Genomic DNA, 23,924 nt, shown 5'->3' with positions numbered 1-23,924 from the left:
AAATAGAGCATTGAATGTCGTCATGAGGAGATTGGAGAACCCTTGCTGTGCCTTAAAACTCTTCTTTTTTTTTTGCCAAACCAAGGCCAAGGACAACACACTGTGAGGAGGACAACTGATTTAACGAGTGTTCATACTCATTCAGGTGTTATCAGTAACTATTTAATTACTTCAACTGAGGGAAATTGGTGTTTATCCAATCCAAAAACAAACTAAATCAGTTGCTTACAGTCATTTTGTTGTAGTGGTCTGGACCCAAATATTCATCCAGTGCTTTGTTTTCCTATAATATCATTACTTTGGCACAATGGATTAAGTAAAAAGACTGTTGTAGACTGTTCTATTCATTTTAGTGGCTAGAAAATGTTCACATTTAGACCTTTTTCTTATGTCATAACAGGAAAAGTTCAGCTGTAATAAATAACATGAACGACATTACAGTTAGCTCAGCTAGTTCCCATTGTTCACACTGGCTGGCTGTCATGGTTCCTGGGCCACTTAATGAGCCATCACATGTGTTATTCCTCCTATGATGAGATCTGTCATGACGGAGGTCCATTCTGGGATAATGTAGAGCCTGTGATACATTTTGTTATTGCTATTCAGTTTATTGTCTACTGACCAATCTAGAGCTGCTATGATGCTACCAAATGAATGGTACGGTCATTTCGTTGTTAGTTATCATACCTGCGGACATATTTAAACTGATTATTTGTTTGCATTGTTGATGCTTGATTCACAGATGTGGACTTGCACACTGACCGGTCACAGAGGTTTCAAAGGAGATCAGGTTGATGGTTCATGTTGAGAATTTATTGAGAGGGTTCTGAAGTAATATTGTTGAATGTAATAACGAATTAAACTTAGAAAAGAGACTGCGGTGCAACTTACCAACAGTAATACACCAAGATTAGCTGGTAGGGTTAGGGATTGAATTATTTGATCTTTCCAGTCTTAATTGATTCTTTTACTTCTATTGGATGTTCTAACGAGTCTTTAAGGAGCCCACTAGTGGACCTAATAAAGCTGGCCTGCCTCTGCCTTCTTCGTCATTAGCAAACACATGTAACACAGTCATCCTTTTTAGCTTAACTTGCTCATGTATGTTAGTGCTTTTTATGATGATGAAAACTGTATTTTTCTAAACTGTAAGATTGTACTTGGAGAATGTTTCTACACTGATGTGAGTCTGGATGAACACAATGTAATAATAATAATAATAATGATGTAATAATAATAATGTATGTAGAGCTAATCTAACCATGGTGTAACAAAGACTTTTGTATGATATATCATGACATGAAAATACACCAGTTTAAACATTTTGAAGGAAAAGCGTGCTGTCTTATTCAAAGTGCTCGATCTGTGCTGTTGGTTCTCTACAGCCAAAAGCAGAATGTGCATCATATGATGAGTCAGTAACTGCTGTCGTCCTCACAGAAAATCCCCCAAAAGAAGAACAAATGAAGGTAGCTCATCCTAAACTCAGCATCTTCATTCTCCAAACTGATTTAACTCAATAGTTGTGGAATAACATCCTTACGGCCAGCCCAGCTCAGATTACAACACACACAGAGGGAGAGAGACGTGATTGTCTGCTCAGGTAGCCATTACCCCGCCACATCTTTACATAGAAACAGTTGTGTGCTGCAATATTAATACTCTGAATCTCATATATATATCATCTTTAAGCTTTCTATTCTCCTAATAGCCCAATGTAGCAAGTACATCTGGGATTAAAAGAGCGTTTGGTTCATAAATGCTGTGGATTTAATGCTAATTTAAGTGCTGCACACTGACTCACGCACACAAGCGACCAATCGCCTGAGAATCATCACGTTTTCTTCAGTATCAATGGGAACGTTGCCGACGAGACGCGCTAACAGCTCATACAGTACACTTTTTAATAGTGCCAGTTCACGATAATGTGAAAAATATTTCACGAGGTTTTTAATGTCCCTTCCACCGCCAGACACAACGGTGCTTTTGTTAAATATTTGGAAGCACATTAATCAGTATCTTCTCTCCTCTCACACTGTTCACAGCCGGTGAACCACCGAGTAATTATTGGTGTTTAAACTTCCTGGGTGATGGCGTTCTGATCAGTGCGACTGGCCAGCGCTAGCAGGGACTTATGATGCATGAGGTGAAGTTATGAAAGCAGGAAGTACAGACCAGAATCAACAGCACACAGTCAGTCAGATACAGTAGACTGGCTCATTTAACTATGATCGGTTTGCCATCCAGGCAGCCAAGCTGGCACACCTAAAACTGTAACTTTCCAAATGACCCGTTTACACTGGTTGAAGAAACAAATGAAGCTTTAGAGTTGCTGGTAGGGTGGTTTTGTTTAACTTAATCGCTGTTCCCAGTCTGCAATGCTAAGTAGCTGCTGGTTGTATCTGGTTGTGAATGAGGTATTCTCATCTAATTTTCTGTAAGAAAGAAAATTAGAATATTTCAAGCAACGTTAAACTACTTCTTTTAAACATATCTGGAGGGAAGAAGAGTAAAAGGCAGCTTGTTGCAGAAATAAATGAATAAATGTGAAATCTTCTACACACACACGCACTGTGACCATCCTCTGGTTTCATGCGTCGGCTGTATCATCATGCTCAGTGTCCCACTCTGGGACGGGACGCCATCAGAGGCCATTTCACCCAAACGACAGAAAGAAAAGCATGAGCGGTCGACAGTATTTACTACACTATTTTCTCCCTCAAACTGTTCACAGTGGGGTCAGTGGATAATCTGGAATAATCATTGTACATGAACATTTAGCATCTGTTAAAATAGCTCCTGTTTAAATTACTTCAGCCATAATGTATTGGTCATATGCCACATACAAATGAAGCAGTAAAATTAAGTTATTGTGTTATTATAAGAATTTAAAGAAATGGGGTATTTTATCAACATATATAGTGTATTTTCTGGTCAGCATGTATGTCCACTATACAGGTCCACATTTCTTAATGTCTCTACAACTTCAAACTGACAGAAATCTCACAGGCATCCCTCATATGTATTTATCTTCTGCCTTTTTTCCCCCCACAGCTATTTGTACCATGAATCTTTCAAAGTGATTTCCCTGAGGGAGGTTAATGTTGAAAAACATAACTACAGATGTCGGATGAACTGAAGCGTCAGAGGCTTTTATGTGGGTTTTATTCTAATGGTTTCTATTTTTAGTTCTTTGCATGTGGAGGCCATTCTTTGCTGGGAAGGTGCTGTAACAAGCCCGGGGACACTGGTCGTTTGAAATAGCTCTCTCTGTGTGTCTAATTGAACGGTATATCTCCAACCAAGAGGAGTCGTCAAGGGTTATTGCATGGAGGAAATCCTGTGAGAGCCAGGTGCGCCGTAAAGCTCATTGTGTTCAGGCAGGATTTTCCTTTGTTTCCCTATAAAATATGCACATGTAAGAATTCTTTTTCAATCTAGTCATTCATCAATTCTGTTTCACTCAGAGATGCTTTGTGTTCCTCTCTTCTTGTATGAATGTTGGCGAGCCCGACAGCGTCTCACCATCTCAAGCAGGAAACGTGCTTCATTTAACCTGCCGCCGATGCAAAGTGTTGGTGTGGCTGCAAGCATCGATATAACAGAAACAAGAGACGTTAGACGACAGTGGTGGCTTGCACATGTTTGTTTTTAGATTTTCTTGGGTGTGTGAATGTGATGAATTTGAATTTTTTAATTTACTAGTCAAAAAGAGGAGGTTCTATACTCAATATCCTTCTGACTGTAGTTTTGTCAGAGAAAATGACTTAAAATAAGTTATGAAATTACATCTGTGGGGCGTTTGAAAGAGTAAACCATGTAGGGAGGGTCTAACAAAACATACTTTTGAGTGCTTCTTTAGAGACACCTTTGTAGTTAATGCCATAACACGTGTAACACAGTTGGGAAGAGTTTGTTTTTTTCCCCCGCAAACCACACAACCATAAGCATGCATCTATAAAACCGTAGTCCATTTCTTATTATCCTTTAAGAAACTAATGGTTACAAATTACAAGGCCGTCATTTTAAGTGGTGCCCATATGGTTGCTGCATCCATATTTATGAACATGCTGTGGGCGAAATATCTGTGTTTTTTAAAAGTAACTTAATTGCGCTACCATCAGAAAACCTCGTCGCTTCCTCTGTGTCCTGTTCATACAAAACGGGCGGACACTTCCTGTCAGTGACTCTCCTCTGGCCCTGAGAGTTGCTGCTTACACAGTGTTGCCTGGTGAAGAATGGGACAAATCATGCATACAGCAGGGGGATCGACGGTCGGTCGGTCTGTCAGTTTTAAAGACAGACGCATGCATACACAAACGCCCACTCACCAGTCTGAGTGCCAGTGATAACACAGCTCAGCAGACCTATCTCCTCATTTCCCATCTCCTCGTCCAGAGTTGGTTCTGGCACTGCAGCTTCCGCTAACAGTTCCAGCCAGAGACATGAGAGCACAGGACGGTATCCGCTCTGAGGTGTAAGTGACTGTGCCACCTCCTCGCTGTTCCCATAACCCAGCATGCCTTGCTGCACCCTCAGCTTGGCAGTAAAAGACAGAAATGCATGGGTGTGAATGAACAATTCAGGTGAATGTGAAAACCTCAGCAACGCTCCCGGAAGAAACATCCATCGTGTCCGATCCTAATGTGTCCTCACGGCCTCAGAAGAACAAAAGGTCAAAAGGTCAGCACACATCAATACCTCTAATGCCAACATGAATGCATCAGAGAAGATCAATGTTATTGATCCAAAGAAGTGTCCTGAGACGCAACATAAAGGCTCACACAAAGAAATGCATCATTTCTGACATTTCACATTTTGCCACAGCCGGCACGTTGTTCGTATCGTCTCAGTCCGTCGGCGTGAAGGACACCGACGTGATGGTGCAACAAGCTGCCTTCAATCAAAAGGTGAGCATTTGAAAGAGGAGCTTTTGTTTTTGTGCTTTACAAACATGCTCTTCTCAAGTCAAACATGGTGGTTTTAGTATGATGGTCTGGGGCTGTTTTGATGCTTCGGGACCTGGACGACTTGCGATTATTCATGGATGGAACCATGAATTCTGCTCTCTACAAGAAAACTCTTCAGGAAAATGTCCACCCATCAGTTAAGTGACCTGTAACTCGAGTGCAGTTGGGTTATGCAGCAGAATAATGATTGAAAGCACACAAGCAACCTCTAGATGGCTCAAAAAAAAAAAAAAAAAATGAAGGATTTGGAGTGGCCTAGTCAAAGTCAGTGAGATGATGCGACATGACCTTAAACAGGCGGTACCGTCCAGTGTGGCTGTTTCAAAACTATTCTGCAAAGAGGAACAGGCCAAAATTCCTCCACGATGATGTAAAAGACTCATTGCCAGTTATTGCAAACGTTTGATTGCAGTTACGGCTGCCAAGGGCGGCGCAACCAGCCATCAGGTTTAGGGGGGCAATTTTCACATGGCTGATATAGGTTTTAAATCATTTATCACCTTCAATAAATGGAATGATCAGATAAAAACTGTATTTTGTATTCACTCAAGTTGGCATATTAAAATTAATTTGATGATCTGAAACATTTAAATGTGACAAATATGCAAAAAAAAAGAAAAGAAAAAAAAGAAATCAGGACGGGGAATATACTACCACTGTATTCATTTACACTCCAATGCTCAATTTATAGAAATATGTGGCCACTTAGTTTCCTGCTGCATAGAAACAATTCAAACTCTCAATAAAAGCTAAATGAATCCTGAATTATTATCATCTGTGGAACAAACTGGTTCCTTTTTAAGGTAAATGCATTTCAAAACATTCTGAAAAATGAATCAAACTAAAGATTCCTTTCATGCATTACACAAAATAGTTTGAGCTGAATTTATGCTCTTGTAGTTTCCATCCTGAGGATCCCCAGAACGTTGCCTTATTAGATCACTGACTTTGCCTCCATCTAGAGCCTGTATCCTGCACACGGTCACACTCACATCCAGCCTCTTCTCTCCATATGGCTCTGGTTCTCCACCCAGTGGTGGCAGAGTGTACTGCGTTTCCTGTAATTACCTATATCTTTTCAAAAGTTAGCAAATAACAGCAGCAAAGACAAGACACCCATGTGAAAGCAAACAAAGAGACCACACAAGTTACGAAGCAGTTAGGTTTTAGTATAAAAAGAGGCAATGAGCTATTTGGCATCAACTATTTACAATGAGCAATAACATCACTACACCTAAAAAAATAAAAACAAATGCAGATCGGCTTTCAACATTTGCTGCAAAGACTAGTAAGAAAGAAAAAAATTAAAAAACAGTTAAAAGAAAACTTCAACGATAATATCTGGAAAATATTACAAAGACAAAATCTACAAAATCTTAGCTGCCATTCGCGATCAGGTTACTAATAGATGGATGATGCATAGCTATTATATATCACTTACTATTTACATAGTTCAAGACATGTCTCTCTCACACACACTAACAAAATACTGTACAACCAGGGAGTCAGTGGTAAAGGCAGAGTTACAAAGTCATGAAGACAGAGCAACACGCCTGGTTGGTTTCCATTCAGGAGCATCACAACACAATAACGGTTTCATTCATTCTGAACACACAGAAATACAGATCCACTATTTTAAAAGTCAGTCAAATCTGGTAAAAAAAAAGAAAACTAAACTAAAAAACAGTGCTTTGAAGAAAATCCGCACTTGGAGAGTTACACATTGATCTTTAATCTGCCTCATTGTTAGTTATTGATTGCATTTCTCGTGACTTTAAAGAACAGAGAATGATATCGTAGTCCAGTCCAGGAAGAAAGTGATTTAACAGGAAACTAAACCATGTAGCACCCACGCAACCTCAAACCCCCAAAAAGAAAGAAAAAGGTGCATCTTAAGTGATTACTTATAAATAAATGTGGTATTACTTTAAAAAAAGTGAAGTGTTAATATGTTGTGCATCTATGAGTGTATATTTCCAACATTGTGTGTGAGTGTGAGTCTACTGGACATGGCAGTTGTCTTCTTGTCTCTCGTTCTGCTCTGGGCTCTTGTGTAAACCCAGTGATCGATGCGGAAGTTTCTCCTCGCCACTTGGGGAGAGACACTTCCTGTTGAAGCTCTCTGCAGACGGACTCTGGAGGGCTACGGCCTGCAAGGTCTGCAAAGGAACAGCAAGATAAGGGAATCATTTGTACATCCGAAGGCCCTTATTGTTAATTGCAAGTAAAATGCTAACTATTAGTGGGTTAAAGGGCTGACGGAGGTGAAGATAACCAAAGACATGACTGCACAGCTGCAAATGAAATGGGAGATGTTTAATGTGGAGATGGACACCTGTAACTGTATCTGGCTGTATAGAATAATACATTTTTATACGTTTTTTCTTCTCGCTGGTACTTTTCTCTAGAAATAATATTTTTTCCGTCTTAAGAACTTTGACTGGTAATTGAAATAGTTAATAATAGTGTGAATACACTTGGTATTAATTCCCAAATAGTCATATTAGTCGCTTGCTTTGACATCCCCAGCGTGGTTATACAGTAGAGCATGAATTTAATTAGTGGAGGTATTTTACTGGCGGTAACTTTACACGTCAGTACGGCAAAAACGTACAGAAATGGAGTTGAAATAACTATCTGCTGCTGCTCGTTGAGGGGGAAAAGCTCAGTATGTCCAGCATCCAGAATCAGTAGCCATGGTAATGGCTGCGTAGGTTACGTATATTAGGCTACACGAGATGTAATCCACATATCGGTTTCACAAAAAAACAAAAACAAAACAAAACAATATTACAACAAACATGTTAGAAATTGAGACTTTCTTAACTTGAAAAATTAGCTTTAAATTGACAACCATCATACGTGTAATCCATATTTTTCCGAAATAAGGTCCCATGGGCAACACTGGAATACACTTACACACTTCTGGCTTGAATAGATAGATGTTAAGACAGGAGGTCACACAGCAGGGGCTCAGTTAACCCTGAGACATTTTTTCCTCTTGACCTCCCTGACCTGAAACCTCTACATCCTTTAATTTACCACCGGTTCACTTGAGCTGGCCTCACGCAATTAGAGAATGACCCGAACCGACTGAAAGTTGGGGAATCCGGAAATCCTATGAGGATAAACATTTCCCTGGATTCTACTTTCTAGGAAGTTGGTGGAAGAAGCTGTTAAGTCTTTGACTCTCAGACATTTCTTAAAAGTTCCTTCAGATACCAACAGGTAACCTCAAAGATATCACGCTCATTTTTCTAAAGTGTACGAAGTGCATCACTGCCTTTAAAACGCAGAAAAACTGTATTCTCTATATTTCACAAGACATGGTTAATGTTAATATTTTAGCATTTTATATTTTCCCCAATAAAAGGGAGCAATCCCAGTAATAACACTCAAACAAAGGACGGATGCCACAGGCGGAGTACTGTTTTGTAGTGCGTGTGCGTCTGTGTTTGAGAGGGCAGCGGTTGCCGACACTTACCTTGTCATCAGATACAGATGTGGGAGTCTGTCTGGCAGCCAGTCGAGGACTGCAGCGCTTCACTGTAGTTCTTCTCATGATGAATGGACTGGCCTCCCCCAGAGGGATATCAGCAAAACCTGTGAGAGTGCAAAGTATGATTTCATTTTTTTGGCACTAAATTCAGTGAAAATGTGCTTTTTCTGCCAACTGCTATTTGACCTAGTGATTTCTCATTTACGTTGACTATACACTTCATTTGACACACACTTAAGTGTCTTATGCTAAAGTAGATTAGTAGAGATCTGAAAACAAAGTGAAGGGTCTAGAGTCGTACAGTATTTCATTTTCAGAGCACGGTGCTGGAGTTTATTCTGTATCATATAATAATCATTACATTTTCTCTTTCAAAGTTACAAGCTAATTACAGTATCCCACTAAAATGAGAGGACAGACTGCTACAACTAGGACTCGCACTACACTACACCGGCACAGAAAACCAACTATGGGGACTTTTTTTCCTCTTGGTGTTGTTAGTTTAAAAGTTTACCAGCCGACACGTACCTCTCTGCACCAGCTCAGGAAGTCCCTCTGGTCTGAACTCGTCGTCTTCCTGTTCAGTTCTTGGTTTGGGTGTAGTCACTGTGTTGGCTCTAATCTTCTTTGTCAGGTTGTGCAGGGCCTCCTGGGCACTGTCTTTATTAGTTACTTCACAGTGACCCCGTTTCCCCGAAGGTGACCCCTGAGGTGTTGAAGGAGCCACATTCTCAGTGTTGGGATCCAGTTTCTCTTCCTGATGTTTGGAGAGAGTCTTCCTTCTTGAGCGTCTGCGACTAGTGCCGTCAGTGCTGCTAGAGGGGATATTAGCTTCATTAGCACGTTGGCTAGCAGTGAGCTGCTCCAGCCGGGTCGTCAGTGCATCATTAGTCTCTTCCAGTTTGTGGACTTGAACCATCAGGCTGCAGTATTTATCGATGCTCTCATCCGCCTCCCTGCTTTTCTCCTCCATGAGTTGATTTAGTTCATCCAACTCACTCGTCATCACCTCCAGCTGTGAGTTTCTCTCTTCCAACTCCTTCTTCCTTCCATCAAGGGCAGCCTCAAGTTCTTCCACCTCCCTTGTCTTTTGTTGCGATTCCTGCTGAAGTGCAGTCTTGAGGTCTTCCACTTCCCTTTTCCGCTCCTCTGCCTCCATTTTCAGCCGGTCCACCTCAGTCTGCACCTCCTCGATGCTCTTTTTGTCTCCTGTAACAAAAATGGGGACAATATTAATAAATAGACCCAACCGCAACTTCTCGCGACCTAATATCCATGCTGTCAGAGCAAAGTGCAAGTCTAAGTATGGAGGTCAAATTAAGCAACCAATGACTGTTGGTTAATGACATTTGTTTAAAAAAACAGTAACAACTGACAATTCTAGTTGGTCCTGATTATTTCAACATCAAGATTTTAAAAATAAGGTTTCCACACCTGAGCTGGTAAACATCTCTTGCTTCTCCTGCTCCAGCCGTTTGCAGGTCTTCATCCAAAGACCCATCTTGCTCAGGGCAGAGTCCCTCTCTTTAGACACACGAGCTGCCTGACATGTTAGCTCCGACACCTGTAGTGGGTTGACAGAAAGTGTACATATGTATTCATGTGGAAATCTATGAAACAGGATGTCTTTCTCATTTATGTTCATCTTGTATCTAGGCGGTGTTCAACTTGGACAGTCGACTGGTCCACACAACTATTGCAGCTGGATGTGGATATTTTAAATAGAGCTACGTGTGTGTGTGCGTACCTGCTTATCGAGCTGTGCGGCAGACAACTTGGATGCTTCCAACTCCTTCTCCACGGAGGCAACTTTAGCCTGAAGAGTCCCCTGTTCTTCTAGAAGTTTCTCCTTCTCTTCTTCTGCTCGTTGCTTCTTTTGTTCCAATGAAGAAAGAGCCGAAGACAGATTATATTTCTCGACTTCAATTGAAGAAAGGGAAGACTGCAATTCTTGTTTCTCCTCGTCCATTCTTTCCTTCTCTTCCGTTAATAAAGAAATAGTTTGTTGCATGCCACGTTTCTCGTTTTCTATCAAGGAGAGGCTCGACTGAAGCTTCTCCTTTTCCTCAACTAATGCCTCCCTCACTTGCTCCAGTCTCTCTTTTTCCTCTTCTATGGATGCAACAGTGCTATGGAGATTATCTCTCTCTTGTTTCACTGAAGACAGGGTTGAGTGCAGTCTCTCTTTTTCCTCTGCCAGCCGGCCATTTTCTTCTTCTTCCTTCTCCATCATTTTTCTCTCTTCCTCTTTAGCTTTTAGGAGTGTTTTAAGCTCCCCAATTTGTTCTTCTGAAGCCACAATACTGGTCTGCAGGTTATTAATTTCCTTCTCCCACTCCTCCCCCTGAGAGCGAAGCCTCTCTCCATCCGTCTGCCACGCCTCCAGAGAAGACTGCAGATGCGCCGTCTCTTTCTCCATCTTTTCCAGCAGAGACTGCATCCTCTCTTTCTCCACCTCCGTTTCCGCAGCCTCTTGTTCCAGGGAGATCTCACTCTGACGAGAGGTTTCCAGCTGTGCCTGGAGGTCATCCACTTGCCTCGTTTGTCTCTCTGCTTGCTCTGTCATTCCTTTCTCCAGCTCTTCTAACCTGTATTTCTGTCTGTCCTCTCCCTCTCGTCTATCCACCTCAGCCTTCTCCAACCCTCGCTCCAGTTCCTCCTTAGTGGCCTTCAGCTTTTCTATCTCTCCGTTTTTGGTTGCTAGCTCGCTCTCCATGCGTTCCTTCTCAGATCTCAGGTTTTCCAGCGTGGCAGAGAGCTCCGATAGTTTCTCGCTGAGCTCCCTCTTCTCCTCCTCCATCTGAGGACCACAAAATGAGGGTTAAAAACAGGGGTTTGTGAAAGAAAATCAGGATGGAAAGGAAAAGAGCAGCATGAGAGGTCTTTCATATCTTAGAACATAAAGAAAAACATGTGAATGACCACGGTCATCAGCTAGCCAACAGTTTCATAGGAATGTACCTTTCTCCTTTCCTCCTCCAACTCAGCTTTGGCTGTTTCGGCCTGTGTAAGAGCATAAAAAAAATTACATTTAATACAAACTGAGCACATATTTATTGAATCACATGTGAATTTGAGCCACTACAATGACAGACATACTGTACATTGTTGTTATTTTTTAGACATTGTTTACAACAGACTACCTGAAGCACAGCATCCTCTAGACTTTGCTCTTCATCTTCCTTTTCTCGCTCCAGAGCATCAATGTGATCTTGCAGGGAGTCAGACTTCCTCTGGGCAGCTAGAGAGTAAAGAGTCACAATGAGGACAACTCACAAAATTCCAAGAGGTTATGTCATGTCAGAAGGATGTTAAGAGTCACCTTTGAGGAGCTCCCCCATCTTCTTTTTCTTCCTCTCATCCGACTCGATGCGAACCTGAAGCTTTTCGATGCCGGTCTTCATCTGCAGCACCTCATCTTGTGTGGAGTTCAGACGAGAGGCAATCTCTCCCTTTTCTACTAGAGAATACTCTAGAGACTGTGAGAGACGACACACTTCTCCCTCTAAAGCCTGTTTAAAGGACAAACCAGGAGGATTAGAAACTAAAGAGAGCATCTGAACCAACTGAGGGTTTATTGATCCATGCTGTCTATATGACAAGTTTGCTAAATGTAAATGTTTTTCTTTTTAAATACAAAACTCTTGTTTTTAACTAACAAGATAAAGACCAACAATTTCTCTACCTAACTCAACGTCAATAAATCATAACTCCCTCACCTGTATCTTGCCGACCATGGACTCAGTGTTTTGATTGGCTGAGGTGTGGTCGTTTTTGATGTTGTCGAGTTGCCTGATGAGCTCCACACTTTCTCCAGTCTGATGGCTCATTGCCTGTTCCAGCACTTTAATCTGCTCCAGCAGCTTTAGAGAAGAAGAAGAGGGTGAAAAGGGAATTAACTCTCATTCTCTTACATGCAATACATATAACACCTATGGTTCGATTCCACTCAATTTAAAATGTTTTCAGCACCGTCGGCAACAGATCTTTGGTTTTATACCCTGACAACTGTGACCTGTATCACACATCAGTCTCTCGAGTGTTACATGTGCATACCTGTTGCCTCTCCGTCTTTAGTTTCTCCATGCTGGCTTGCAGAACTTCATACTCCTTCCTCCCTGCTCTCAAGTCATCCTCTAGGATGGAGATTAGGTTTCTGGTGTCACAGTTCGTCTTCTCTAGACTGTGAACTTTCTCTCTCCACTGGCCCAAAGACTGGTTCAGGTCATCTTGCTCCTCCGTGCAGGACACGAGTTCAGACCTCAGCTGTGTTGTCTGGAGGAATAGAAAGACTTAACAGTTATGCCACTGAGTAAGCTTTAAAACGCACAATGTTCAGCAATGTATTGTTGTTTTCCGATACATGCACATTCATTTAGTCCTTACACACACAGCTTTGGACGAGTGCTCACCTCTGCCGTAAGTGTTTCTATCTGCTGCTCCATGTTGGAACAAGTCCTCCTCTGGGCCTCCATCTCATCCCCTAGTTTGCTCCTCTCCCCCTGCAAGGTCTCCAGCTCAGACTCCATGCCCAGGATGTGCTGCTCCAGGTTGGCTTTCTCAGAGCGAACCCTCTTCAGCTCACTCTCCTGCTGAAGGAATTTCTCATCCCATCCACCTACAGAATCAAGGAAAACATCAATACCAACACTCAATCACATGGTACAGACATTAAAGCCTGCAGTCTCTCAGATATCATGCGCGGTGACGGTTAAGCTGGTCGTAAAAATATGAACACAAACAATGGTTACACTTTATTTGGAGGCACTCACAACCACATATTTAACATTTAGCACCTTGTTTCAGACGAAGGTTTAAAAGAATTTAATCTTGCATGGTGAAGATAATCCCTTATATGCAAGATGCATATTTACCTTTGGCCATCTCCAGTCCTTCTAGCATCTCCATAACATCAGTCAGCTGGAATTTAGCCGTTTGCAGCTGCAGGGTTAATGTCTCCCTCTCCTCCGACAGCTGAGCCCACTAAAAATTGAGCAGCCAGTATTAGTATCAATCATACGTAAAGGGCAGTCCTTTGTTATTTAAGTGGCATTTGATATTCTGCCATTTCTTCCTCCTACCTGTTCAGCAACAACTTTCTTCTCCTCCAAAGCCAAGTTCAGCTTATGTGCTGCACCCTGTGCCTCCTCCTCCGCCGCCTGAACTTTCTTCTCCAAGTTTTGAGCTCGGACTTCCAGTTCAGAGGTCAACTCCTTTCTCAGTGCAGAGTCAGACCTAAGTAGCTCGAACTCTGAGCGCAGGGTCTGGAGTTCTTGTTCTGTGATCAATTCCGTGAAGTGGTTGAGGTCATCATCAAGAACAGAGGAAGGTGCTTGAGAAGTCCCACATTTTTCAGGTTTACCTTCAAGAACATCTCTGCTGTCGTCGTGAAGCTTAACGAAAGAAAAAGAAACTGTCATAATCAAAACTCACGTTTCGGCAGCGTGACTGAAGGATAAATACACATTGCAATCATTTCCTACCTGATCTAAGTGTTGCAGCTGCTTCTCGTCACCAGTCGTATCCTCAAGATGTGCCTCCCGCCCCTCGTCCAGTTTTTCCTGGATCATCTCTTGCTCAACGATGTCCTCCTTGAAGACCAGCTCTGTATCACTACCATGGTTGAGGGAGAATAGATTTAATCACATAATGAAATACATACAACACTCAAAAGCCTATATCCATGTATTTGTGGTTAATATTTAAACCTGTACCCGGAAGCCTCATCAGATTGGGCGGAACGTTCACTCAGGTCAGATACCATCGGGTTCAGCTGTTCCTCCACTGTAAGGGACTCAGTATTGATGCTTGTATCAGGTGTCGGCTCTACGACAGTCTGTCCTGCTGCTTCTGCTGGAAAAACGGTCGCAGGGCCATAAATTAATTGTATTAATACATTTGAATTCATGGTTTTTCATCACGTTTATAATTAATAATAAAGTCTAATTCAACTTTAACTTGGGTAATCACAGTACGGAACAGCAACTCCCATAGTAGTTTATAGTCAGTGCATCTGCTTCTCAACCTCGAGCAAAACACTGTCCGTTGTTAAGATGATCTGAATCTGTGGCAACTATAAGCAACAACTAATATATTCCAGCATCTCAAACAGAATCAGTGAGAGAAGCGTTTCGTACTGCAAGTTTACAAGACAGCGGCAGCCCTAAAACATTAGTGGAAAATCTAATTAAAGCTGCAGCGATGTTTTATGAACAACTTTAATCAAGTTTTGATTTACACGCACCGTCAGTACCCGTCTCCTCGGTCTCCATGTGGCTGATCTTCTCTCCTGGGTTCTTCTGGGTTCCGTTGGACTCGGAGAGCTGCTGTATGAGAGAGTGTTGCTGGCCCACCTGCTCCAGCAGCGAGTCGTACTGCTGCTTGAACACAGTCAGCTCGTTCTGTAAGCCACACAACTTGTGACGCAGCTCTGCCTGCTCCGTCTCAAACTGTTGGATCCTGTGATTCAACACAAACGTGATGCTGTTATAATTCTAGTCAACAGTAAACAAAACATTTCATCAAGGACAAGAATATGCATGCATACGGAAGAAGGTACTGTACCTCTCTCTGTGCTCCTCCTCAGTCCTCTTGTCCCTCAGCTCGAGTTGCCCTTTAAGTAAAGCCACGTCTTCTTCATATCCCTCTACGCTCTCTTGTAACTGCCGCTTCACTTCAGTTACTTGATTCACAATCGATTGTAGTTTGATGTTCTCTTCAGTCAGCTCATTATTGTTGACTTCCAGCTGAAGCTTTTCCTCTACTGCTCGTTCCGATTTAGAGATCAGGATAGTTTTCTCGGAGATTAGCTCACTTAGTTTAGCCTCAAGTTGGACTTTTTCCTCGTTTATCAGATGGAGGGTGACATCTAGTTGGGCTTTCTTCTCGATAGCCTGTCTCAGGTTTGATTCAGCTTCTTGCCTCTCTACGGTCAACTGATCGATCGTCTGCTTTTCCTCAGCTAAGTACTGAATGTTGGTCTGCAGTTGTTTGTTCTCCTCAGTTAGATCGTCCAAACTGACTTCCAGCTGTTTCTTCTCGGCATTGACTTGAATAATTTCCGTTTCCAATTGCTCTTTATCATCTTTTGACCGTTTCAAAGTGCTCTCAAGGTTGTCTTTCTCTCGTTTTAACTGGTGAAAATGATTGTCTTTGTCCTCAATCATCTGCTTGAGAGTTGTCTCTAACTTGATATTCTCCTCAGTGGTCTGGCTGAGCTTGGATTCTAAAGCAGCAACACTCTCCTCTAGCTGTTTTTGCTCGACAGCGTTCTCTTCCAGGCGAGTCATTTCACAGCTCCTCTCCATCAGCTCCTCCCTCGCTGTGACATACTGCGTCTCCAGCACCGAGTTCTGAGATTGGACCTCCTCTAACCGGGTTTCCAAGACAGACACCTGAAAAGGATAGTTTAATCCAGTTAGGGAGCTCGTTAAGATGATGCCAATGTGCTTCCAGAAGTTTAGGAAATTAAATAAAAGCAACAAGACACATGAAATGTCTTAAAATAATGAGATCAAAATAATAAATCCACATACTAAATCTAACATCTGTGGCACAAAATTATTTTGATATGACTTTTTTCTTTTTTTTAAAGATATTTGCTATACCTGGGCTTTGCTGTCCTCCAGCCTTGCCTCCATGTCAGACATCTGGGTTTGGTTGTGAGCTAGCTGAGCCTCCAGTGAGTCTATGGTCCCCTTCAGCTCCTCCACCTGGCTGTCAAACGTGTTCATGACCATCTCGTTGTCCTCCAGGTCCATTTGCAGCATCTCCACCTGCACCTACATGTGAAAAATGACACGAATAAAGCAAATTAAAATGAATTAAATTATCTATAAAAAAAAAGAGGACTCATCACACTTTGTTTGATGATTGCCTCTTCTGACCTACCAATTTGTTACAAGAATAACATAACCTAGTGCTCTTTCTACTCCAAGTTAGACAATTGTCGACATGCAAGGCCAAAAACATAACCAATACATCAATAACCAACCTTGATTTTGTTCATGGCAACCATCTTCTCCTTCAGGAGATCGGATGTTTTGGCCTGCTCTGCATCTGCTTTGTTCAGTGCCTCCTTCAGACTCTTTATCGTGTTGTCTCTCTCTTCTAAGCCATGTGAAGCAGCTGACAGAGTTGTCTTCATGGCCTTGATCTCCTCCCGTCGAGAACTGGATTCTGCTTTAGCAGCGGTCACTGTGGCTTTATACTTCTCTTTGAGGACCTTCTCTTTGTTGATGAACTTTTCAACCTCCAAAGCATGATTCTCCGTTAGCTCTTTGACCTCCTTTTCCAATGTAAAGATCAGATCAATTTTCTCAGTCAGGGTGTTCTCCAATTTCGACTTGATTTCAACAGTGGAGGAGTGACTATTCTCGAGGGCTTCTAGTTGATTCTTAAGGTCAGCATAGGACTGGTTGACCACATCAAGTTCATTCTTCAAGACTGGAAGCTTCTCTGCTGCATCTTTGCTTGCGGACACCTTCTCTTCTAAGGAAGATATTTGCTGGAGAAGTTTGTTGAACTCCTCAGTATTAGCCTGGAATATGTCCTTTAAAAGAAATAGGTTGTTATTTGTAAAATATACACAAAAATATGTAGATGAAACAAAACATAATACCCTTTTTAAAAGTGCAATAATTTACCTCGGCCTCTTTCTTCTTCTCTTGAAGTGCATTTTCCAACTCAGCCTTTTGTTTCTCCAGAGATAAAATCTGAGCTTCAGCCTCTCGGAGCTGCTTTTCCTTCTCTTCTGTGTCGCTGTGCACGTCCTTCAGCTCCTCCTCTAACTGTTTGAGCTCTTCCGATTTCTTCTCGTATATCTTTTGGTGTTCCTCTTCCTTGTCCGACAGCGTCGCAATTTGTTTCTGCAGCTCAGCTCCCAGTTGCTCCTGGACCTTCAGGAACTGCTCTGTTGAACTGACCTGAGACACAAACAAAACAGTGATGGACGGTTCGGACAAAATCAAGGAATTATACCTAACATGATGTAAAAGCACACAGCAAATTAAGTATAAAGTATAAACAATTGCATATGTGTTTAAAATAGTTTATGTTGCAGTCCAGTAATACATACCTTGTTTTTGGTGAGCAGCAGCTCTTGCTTAGTCTCCTCCAACTGCAGCTTGAGCTGCTCCGTCTCTTCAACCTTTGCTGAAACGCTTTCTTCACACTGCGTCAGCAGAGCTGCCTTTTCCTCTGCCAACCTGGTGGAGATCAGACACCAAAGACTTTAAAAAAAATGCATCTTAAATGCAAGCTACATTTGTTTCCACACCATGCATCAAATACCCTGTTAAACCCTGCAGTCTCAACAAAAACTAATCTTCCAGACGTTTGTAAAAGGTAGGATATTTGCAGGGTTGTTGTGTTGGAAAAAGAGCTAATTAAAAATAAAAAAAAAACCCACTTGGCAGTTTGCTCCTCTTGCTGTGCAATGGACTGAGCCAGGCTTTCCCTCAGCTGGCGGACCTCTGCTTGGCCCAACTCGACCAGCTGGTCTTTGGAGTGAACCAGGTCACAGGCTGCTTGGTGCTCATCCTGCAGCTCCGTGTTGGTCCTCTCAGCCTGTTCTGCTCGCATAATTTCCTTCTGCAACTGCAACTCCAGACTTTTCACCTGTTCAGATAAAATAATAAGCACAAGGCCACACAAGGAATACATTGAATTATTGGATATTCATTATATTGCTTTAGGTCTAATCAGATTTTAAATTTTTGTTATCGAGTCTGCTGTGCTGTTATCAAGACCCACATTTCAATAAAAAAAAAAAACGCACAAAAACATATAATAAATCACCTTTTCTTGAAGCTGAGTGACCTGCACAGCCACATTCTCCAGGTCTTTCGTGTGGTTCTGTCTGGCTTCTGAGATTTCAGATTGGAGCTTGTTATACTGATGCTCCTTCTCCTCCAACTCTGTGCACTTGTTGAGGAGCTCTCCCTTCAAGGTATCAACGTGAGCAGAAAAACTGGCCTTGTCTCCTTCTACACTCATAAGCTGTTTCTACAAATGTGAGGAGGAATGTATCAGCCCACAGAATGTCCAAAGTAGGTTGTGTGAGATATATATACAGCATTTATGTATAATATATACGGGGAACCACTTACCTTAACGTCATCATTAGCTTCATTCAGCGAGGCGAGGCTGTTCATCAAGTTGTCGATTTTGTCCTGGAGTTCTTTTTGCATAGCCTCAGTTTCATTAATCAAGGTGCCCTTTTCTTTCTTCCACTCCAGCAGAGCGAGATGTTCTCGCTCCAGGTCCTTACTCTCATTCTGACTCACGGTGAGACTGGATTTCAGCTCTTTGCTCTCCTTCTCCATCGCCGTCAACATGTTGGTCAGCTTTTCCGTCTCTTGCTTCTGTTTCTGCAGATCACTTTGAGATCTACAGTATGATACATTTATAATGATTAAAGAGCATGGTACATAGCTTCGTATAGAACTCTTTTTTCTTAATTGAAAGGGACTTCTTTTCTACAGCAATTATGCTCACCTGTCATTTTTGGTCTCCACATCGGAAAGTGTCTTCTTCAAGTTTTCCAGCTCCTGAGACGAAGTGTCAGTCTGCTGTTCCAGTTTGGTCTGAAGTCTCTTCAGCTCCACTGCCTGTCCTTCCGATTTGGCTGAAGAGAAAATAGACAAAATGTGTTAAAAAAACTGAGATAATCTCAGATTATTCTTCAAAAATGAATGCTGCTATTGCCATTCCTACAACCAATTCACCTTTAAGGTCATCTAGTAATCCCTGGGTGCGTTTGAAGCTCTGGTCTGCGCTCTTCTTCTCTTCCTCCAGCTTACTGAGATGCCTGCTACTCTGGTCCAACTGAACAGACACACTGTTCTTTTCTCTCTGCAGCTCCTGGGTGAAAGAAAGAAAAAGACGACACACTTTTAGTTGGTCACGAAAGCCTGTTTGGACATTAAGGGGAGAGTTTGGCTTGAGTTTGTCTATTGAAGAGTGGTTGAATGAGGTAATTATCCATAATCTATGTTGTTTTTTTTATTTTTTTTATTTAACACCACTTCAAACCCTGAACTATCCCTCGAAGAAAAGATAAAAGCCATGCCAGTAGTTGTCAGGCAACCCACCTCCATTTTCTTGCAAAGGTCGTGCTCTTTATTCTGGATGGCCTGGAGGCTCTGTTCTGACCTCAGCAGTTTCTGTTTCTGCTCCTCCCCCACCTTCTCCATCTGCTTCTTCTGAACGCACATCTGGAAAGAAGCAAGAGAGAAAGTTTCACACGTACATGGGCAGAGAAGTATGACACAAGTCACACATACAAATTCCCCACAGACCCCAAGTTACTACCGTATTTCAAATTTCAAATTTTTCAGCAAATGTGATCTACAATTTAAAGGCCTGAGTTTTCTGCACTGCTGGCACAACCAGCATACAAATAAATAAGTAATAATCTGCCATATTTGGAATTGTATTGAAAACACAGCAATCATTGAAATAAGTTTGGGTCTGTGCATGCCGATAGTAACAGTATCACTACATTAGCCAATAACAGTAGCTACACAACATAATGAAAGAAATAACTACAAGATGAAGATGAAGGAAGAGCAGAACAAAGATGCTCACCTTCTCCATGTCAGCCTGCAGTACGTTGTGGTCTTTTTTGGATTGCTGGATCTCTTGTGTCAGCTTGGTTCTGGTCTGGTTCAGCTGCTGTTCCAAAGCCTGGTGAGAAGTCTGCAGCTGGGCCAGCTCCTACACAAAACACAAGAGAGTCAGAGACGAACCTTTTTCAATTCAAATAAAAAAGCCTTTTAATTGATACTAGTCGGCACCTTTAGACCGTCTCTCTCTTGGTCCTTGAGTTTCTGCTCCAGGGCTCGTTTGCAGCTCTCAGCATTGTGCCTCTGGCAGCTCATCTCCTCAGAGACTTGTTTCAGCTTCTGCTCAACTGATGAACACTAAGAACAATAAGCAGAATTGTTGTCATTTATCGGTTTTAACAATCTTGCCTTCTATAAATTATGTAAATCGTGCAGAAACAGAACCAAAACATAAATAAATAAAACGTTTTCTATACCAATTATGGGATCCTACCTTAGCCACAACCTGCTGGTGTCTGTCTGCGGCCTGACTCAGCTCTTGGCTGGTCTTGGCCAAGTCTCTGTCCCGTTCAGACAGCTCTTTGCGGGCCTGGTTCAGTTGGGTTTGAAGCTCCTGCAGCTTGGAGGCCTGGCTACGAATCTCCTTCTCCTGCGTGGACAGATTCCTCTCCAGCTCTGATACACGGCCACGCAGCTCTGATGAAGAAAGGGTTAACATATGAGTCCTGTTTCTGGACATGATCAGGATATTTAACTCATAAAAAGGAGCAAAAAAAAATATGATATGAATTCCAAAACAGTTATCAACAGCTCACCTAGGTTGAGCGTTTTCATCTGCTGCATCTGTTGGGAGGATCCACAGGGACTCTGCACTGAAATGGAAGCGCTCATTCGCTGGCTGGTTTTAATGGGAGTCTCCTCGTGGGCATCCCACAGGGATGTTCCCCGCCTCTTCAGAGGCGTTTCCATAGCATCGTGAGACTGCCGACTGGGGGCCTGATCCTGCCATGGGAATATGGAAGATCCAGTTTGCCGGGCAGCGATGTCCTTGTGGCTTACGCTGGCCGAGGACTGATTCAATAGCTAGAAGAGAAGAGATACATTAAACAACTTGAAAGAGACAAAGCCCTGTAATAAATAGTGGTATAATAAATATTAGTAATGCACTTGCCTTCACCTGCAGGACTTTGAGTTCAGTCTCCAGCCTTTTTCTTTCTTCTACCTCCTGGCTGTATTTCTCCTGGAGGTCATCTAGTCTGTTATCTATGGAACACAAACACAGAGTCACTCAGACACGTACATTTGACTAGAAGTAGATGAGGAGCAACATCAATAACATTTGCATTAATACAGGTAAGCTAGAGGTGTAACGATTCATTCGATTAATCGATGAATCGATAGTCAGTCCTATAGATTCTACTAAATCGATCTGCTACAATAAATAAATAGACTGAATCGTTTTGGCTTCACCAATAATCGATATAAATGCATTTAATCAGATGAATCGTGATTCTTACTTATGATTAATACGTTTAAGACACTCTCTCCCCTGCCAGCATGTAGTCTACTGAAAATGTTAAAAATAACTGAGCAATGTTTAATTACATTTTTGTATTCAGCATAAAATATTATGCAGGAATACTTTTTTCTAGAATAAATATGTTATTTTTCACCTTTCAGAAGAATACAGATAGTCTCACTTGCATTATTGCATGTTTATTTCATGGATATAGAATTTTGGTTACAAGTTACTGAATCGAATCGTTACAACAACAAAAAAACGTCCTTGAATCAAATCGCCAACTACTGTATCGTTAATCGAATCGAAGTGAAGCCAAAGATTCACACCCCTAAGGTAAGCATATCAATGCTAACCCTTGAGACACAGGATACAAAACTGAAATACCTTGCAGCCTGTAGGGTTGAACGGGAGCTGGGGTAGTGAACCCTTTCTGTGGGGTAGTGTAGGGCTGAAGCTCAGAGGAGGATGACAAGGAGGAAGACCCACCAGGCTGCGATCGATCCAGTTCATTTTTATACCTGAGCAGTTGGGAAGACAACAAAAAAAAAGCAGTGCTATCCATCAATTTATATCTATTAATATTTAGCATATTTATTCAGTATTTGACCAAGTAAAAAGCCACGGGAACTACATTGTAAATCAAAATATAGCAAGGTGTAGCACATGTTTATGCTGGTTGCTCCCATTGATTTTTGTTAAATATTTGTCTTAGTTTATTGTTTTTCATGTTTATTACTGAGTGACAGAATACTGCATTTCATTGTGCATCTCTGTGTTGCGCAATGACAATAATTTATCCTTGAATCAACAGACACTGAACTCACTTCTTGAGCTCCTGCTCCAGTCGCTCTATGGTCTTCCGGCAGGAGTTAAGCTGACCATCCAGGTAGCTCACCTAGGTTTAGGAATAGGATCTTTTGTTACGTGTTTTTTTAATTCTTATGCATATGATTTTATTGGCTATGATTTATGGGTGATCTGATATCTCACCTAGAACTGAATAAATAACCTTAAAAAAAAGCAATAAACTGCAGACGATATGAGTTTATTTATCTGTTACTGACCTGCTGCTCTTTGACTCCAAGATCATGGGCGGCTCTTTGACGGGCTTTCTCCAGAGAGTCACATGACTCTACTAAAGACTGGTTCTCTCTTTTCAAAGCAGACGTTTCATTACGTTCACTGTCCGCCTTAAGAAGGAGAAACATGGATAAATAATATTCCATTAATTTAAAATACATTTCTTGTGTCTGTATTGTACTTTTGTACAAAGTAACAGTTATTCAATACAATAGAATTGATCTACACGTATTCAATTAATGTGTCCAAGTCACCTTTTGTTTCTGTTTTTGCAGGGCAGCCTCTAAGGAATCCAGCTGGAACTGTTTCTGGTTCCTGTCCTTCTTCAGTTTGTCCAGCTGACCTTCCAGCTCCTGGATCTTCTGCAGGGCTTTCCCTGGCAGTCCATCCTTCCACTCCTCCACCGCCCAGCTCATGTTCACAACCGGACTACACAGACATCATTTCATTTGAAGGGGGGGGGGAAACAACACCAATCTGCACACTGACTGAACAGCTCATCAACGACACCGCTGTGATGATACGTTAACTTTAACTGCACTCAACACAACAATGGACAGGGAGAGTTTATTACGTAAATTACGTAATCTTCCTTTAGTTCCAACACTTGACTAAAATTAACATTCCGTATCGTCACCGTTAGAGATAACATTAGTTAGCTTAAGCTAATGAATGGTAACAAGACGTCAATAACCATTTCACTGGCACTTCTTCGTGTGCAAAGAGATGGTGACGTTAGAACAGTAAGGTTAACGTAAAATGTAAAACTAGCTAACTTAACGTTGCTGTTAAATTAAGCGATACGGCTACTAAATTATCTGACTTGGGGGCATCGTGAAGTTAGCACGTATCAACGTCAGTTGGTTAGCTAGCGGATGCGTTAGTCAACCGTGGCTAACGGAACAATAATCGACGGTTACCACATTGGTTGCATTTAGCTAGCGAAGTAACGCTAACCACTAGGTAAACAGAGAAGTAATGCTAACCACTAGGTAAACAGAGAAGTAACGCTAACACTAGCTGAACACACGCCTGAGATTAGCTAACCGATTCATTTAGCGTTAATTTGAAGGGGAACCTAAACGTGACAACAGCACTTATACGATGTGACGTTAACTTTTAACGGGAGCAGGATTTAACACGATTTTTAACACAATAAACGGCTCTCGGTAACAAACCGCTTCGTGAAACGGTAAGTATTAATGTTGAGATTAAAGAAAGAAAGCTACACTTACTTTGGGCGCGATGCTTCTTCACACGCTGACTGTTTGGGTGATGTCGAAAAT

At 41.9% G+C, this 23,924-nt stretch overlaps 1 protein-coding gene across 3 annotated transcripts; it reads right to left on the bottom strand.

Annotated features, from left to right (window-relative positions):
• Positions 1-6,118: 6,118 nt before the first annotated feature.
• cenpf (centromere protein F) lies at positions 6,119-23,904 on the bottom strand. 3 transcript variants are annotated; one of them, XM_084018121.1, is made up of 38 exons: positions 23,874-23,904; positions 22,893-23,067; positions 22,623-22,748; positions 22,383-22,453; positions 21,943-22,076; positions 21,208-21,299; positions 20,852-21,119; positions 20,530-20,732; positions 20,268-20,393; positions 20,059-20,187; positions 19,563-19,685; positions 19,197-19,332; positions 18,967-19,096; positions 18,579-18,858; positions 18,268-18,474; positions 17,879-18,087; positions 17,546-17,675; positions 17,115-17,393; positions 16,463-17,020; positions 16,077-16,250; positions 15,034-15,863; positions 14,714-14,928; positions 14,184-14,322; positions 13,953-14,082; positions 13,832-13,862; positions 13,551-13,747; positions 13,344-13,452; positions 12,882-13,087; positions 12,526-12,744; positions 12,189-12,332; positions 11,792-11,981; positions 11,613-11,710; positions 11,431-11,472; positions 10,217-11,269; positions 9,904-10,033; positions 8,998-9,678; positions 8,455-8,573; positions 6,119-7,129 (listed from the first exon to the last, which is right to left on the bottom strand). In XM_084018121.1, the coding sequence occupies exons 2-38, from the start codon at positions 23,052-23,054 to the stop codon at positions 6,971-6,973; spliced, it is 8,229 nt and encodes a 2,742-aa protein (XP_083874247.1). In that variant the 5' UTR covers positions 23,055-23,067; positions 23,874-23,904; the 3' UTR covers positions 6,119-6,970. The 3 variants fall into 3 exon arrangements, with proteins under 3 accessions (XP_083874247.1, XP_083874245.1, XP_083874246.1); XM_084018119.1 differs by having other exon boundaries at positions 13,551-13,862; XM_084018120.1 differs by having other exon boundaries at positions 13,551-13,862; positions 14,184-14,319.
• Positions 23,905-23,924: the final 20 nt, after the last annotated feature.

This window comes from Eutrigla gurnardus, assembly GCF_963514095.1.
Source record: "Eutrigla gurnardus genome assembly, chromosome: 1".
Taxonomy (NCBI): domain Eukaryota; kingdom Metazoa; phylum Chordata; class Actinopteri; order Perciformes; family Triglidae; genus Eutrigla; species Eutrigla gurnardus.
This window is presented reverse-complemented; position numbering and strand designations above follow the sequence as displayed.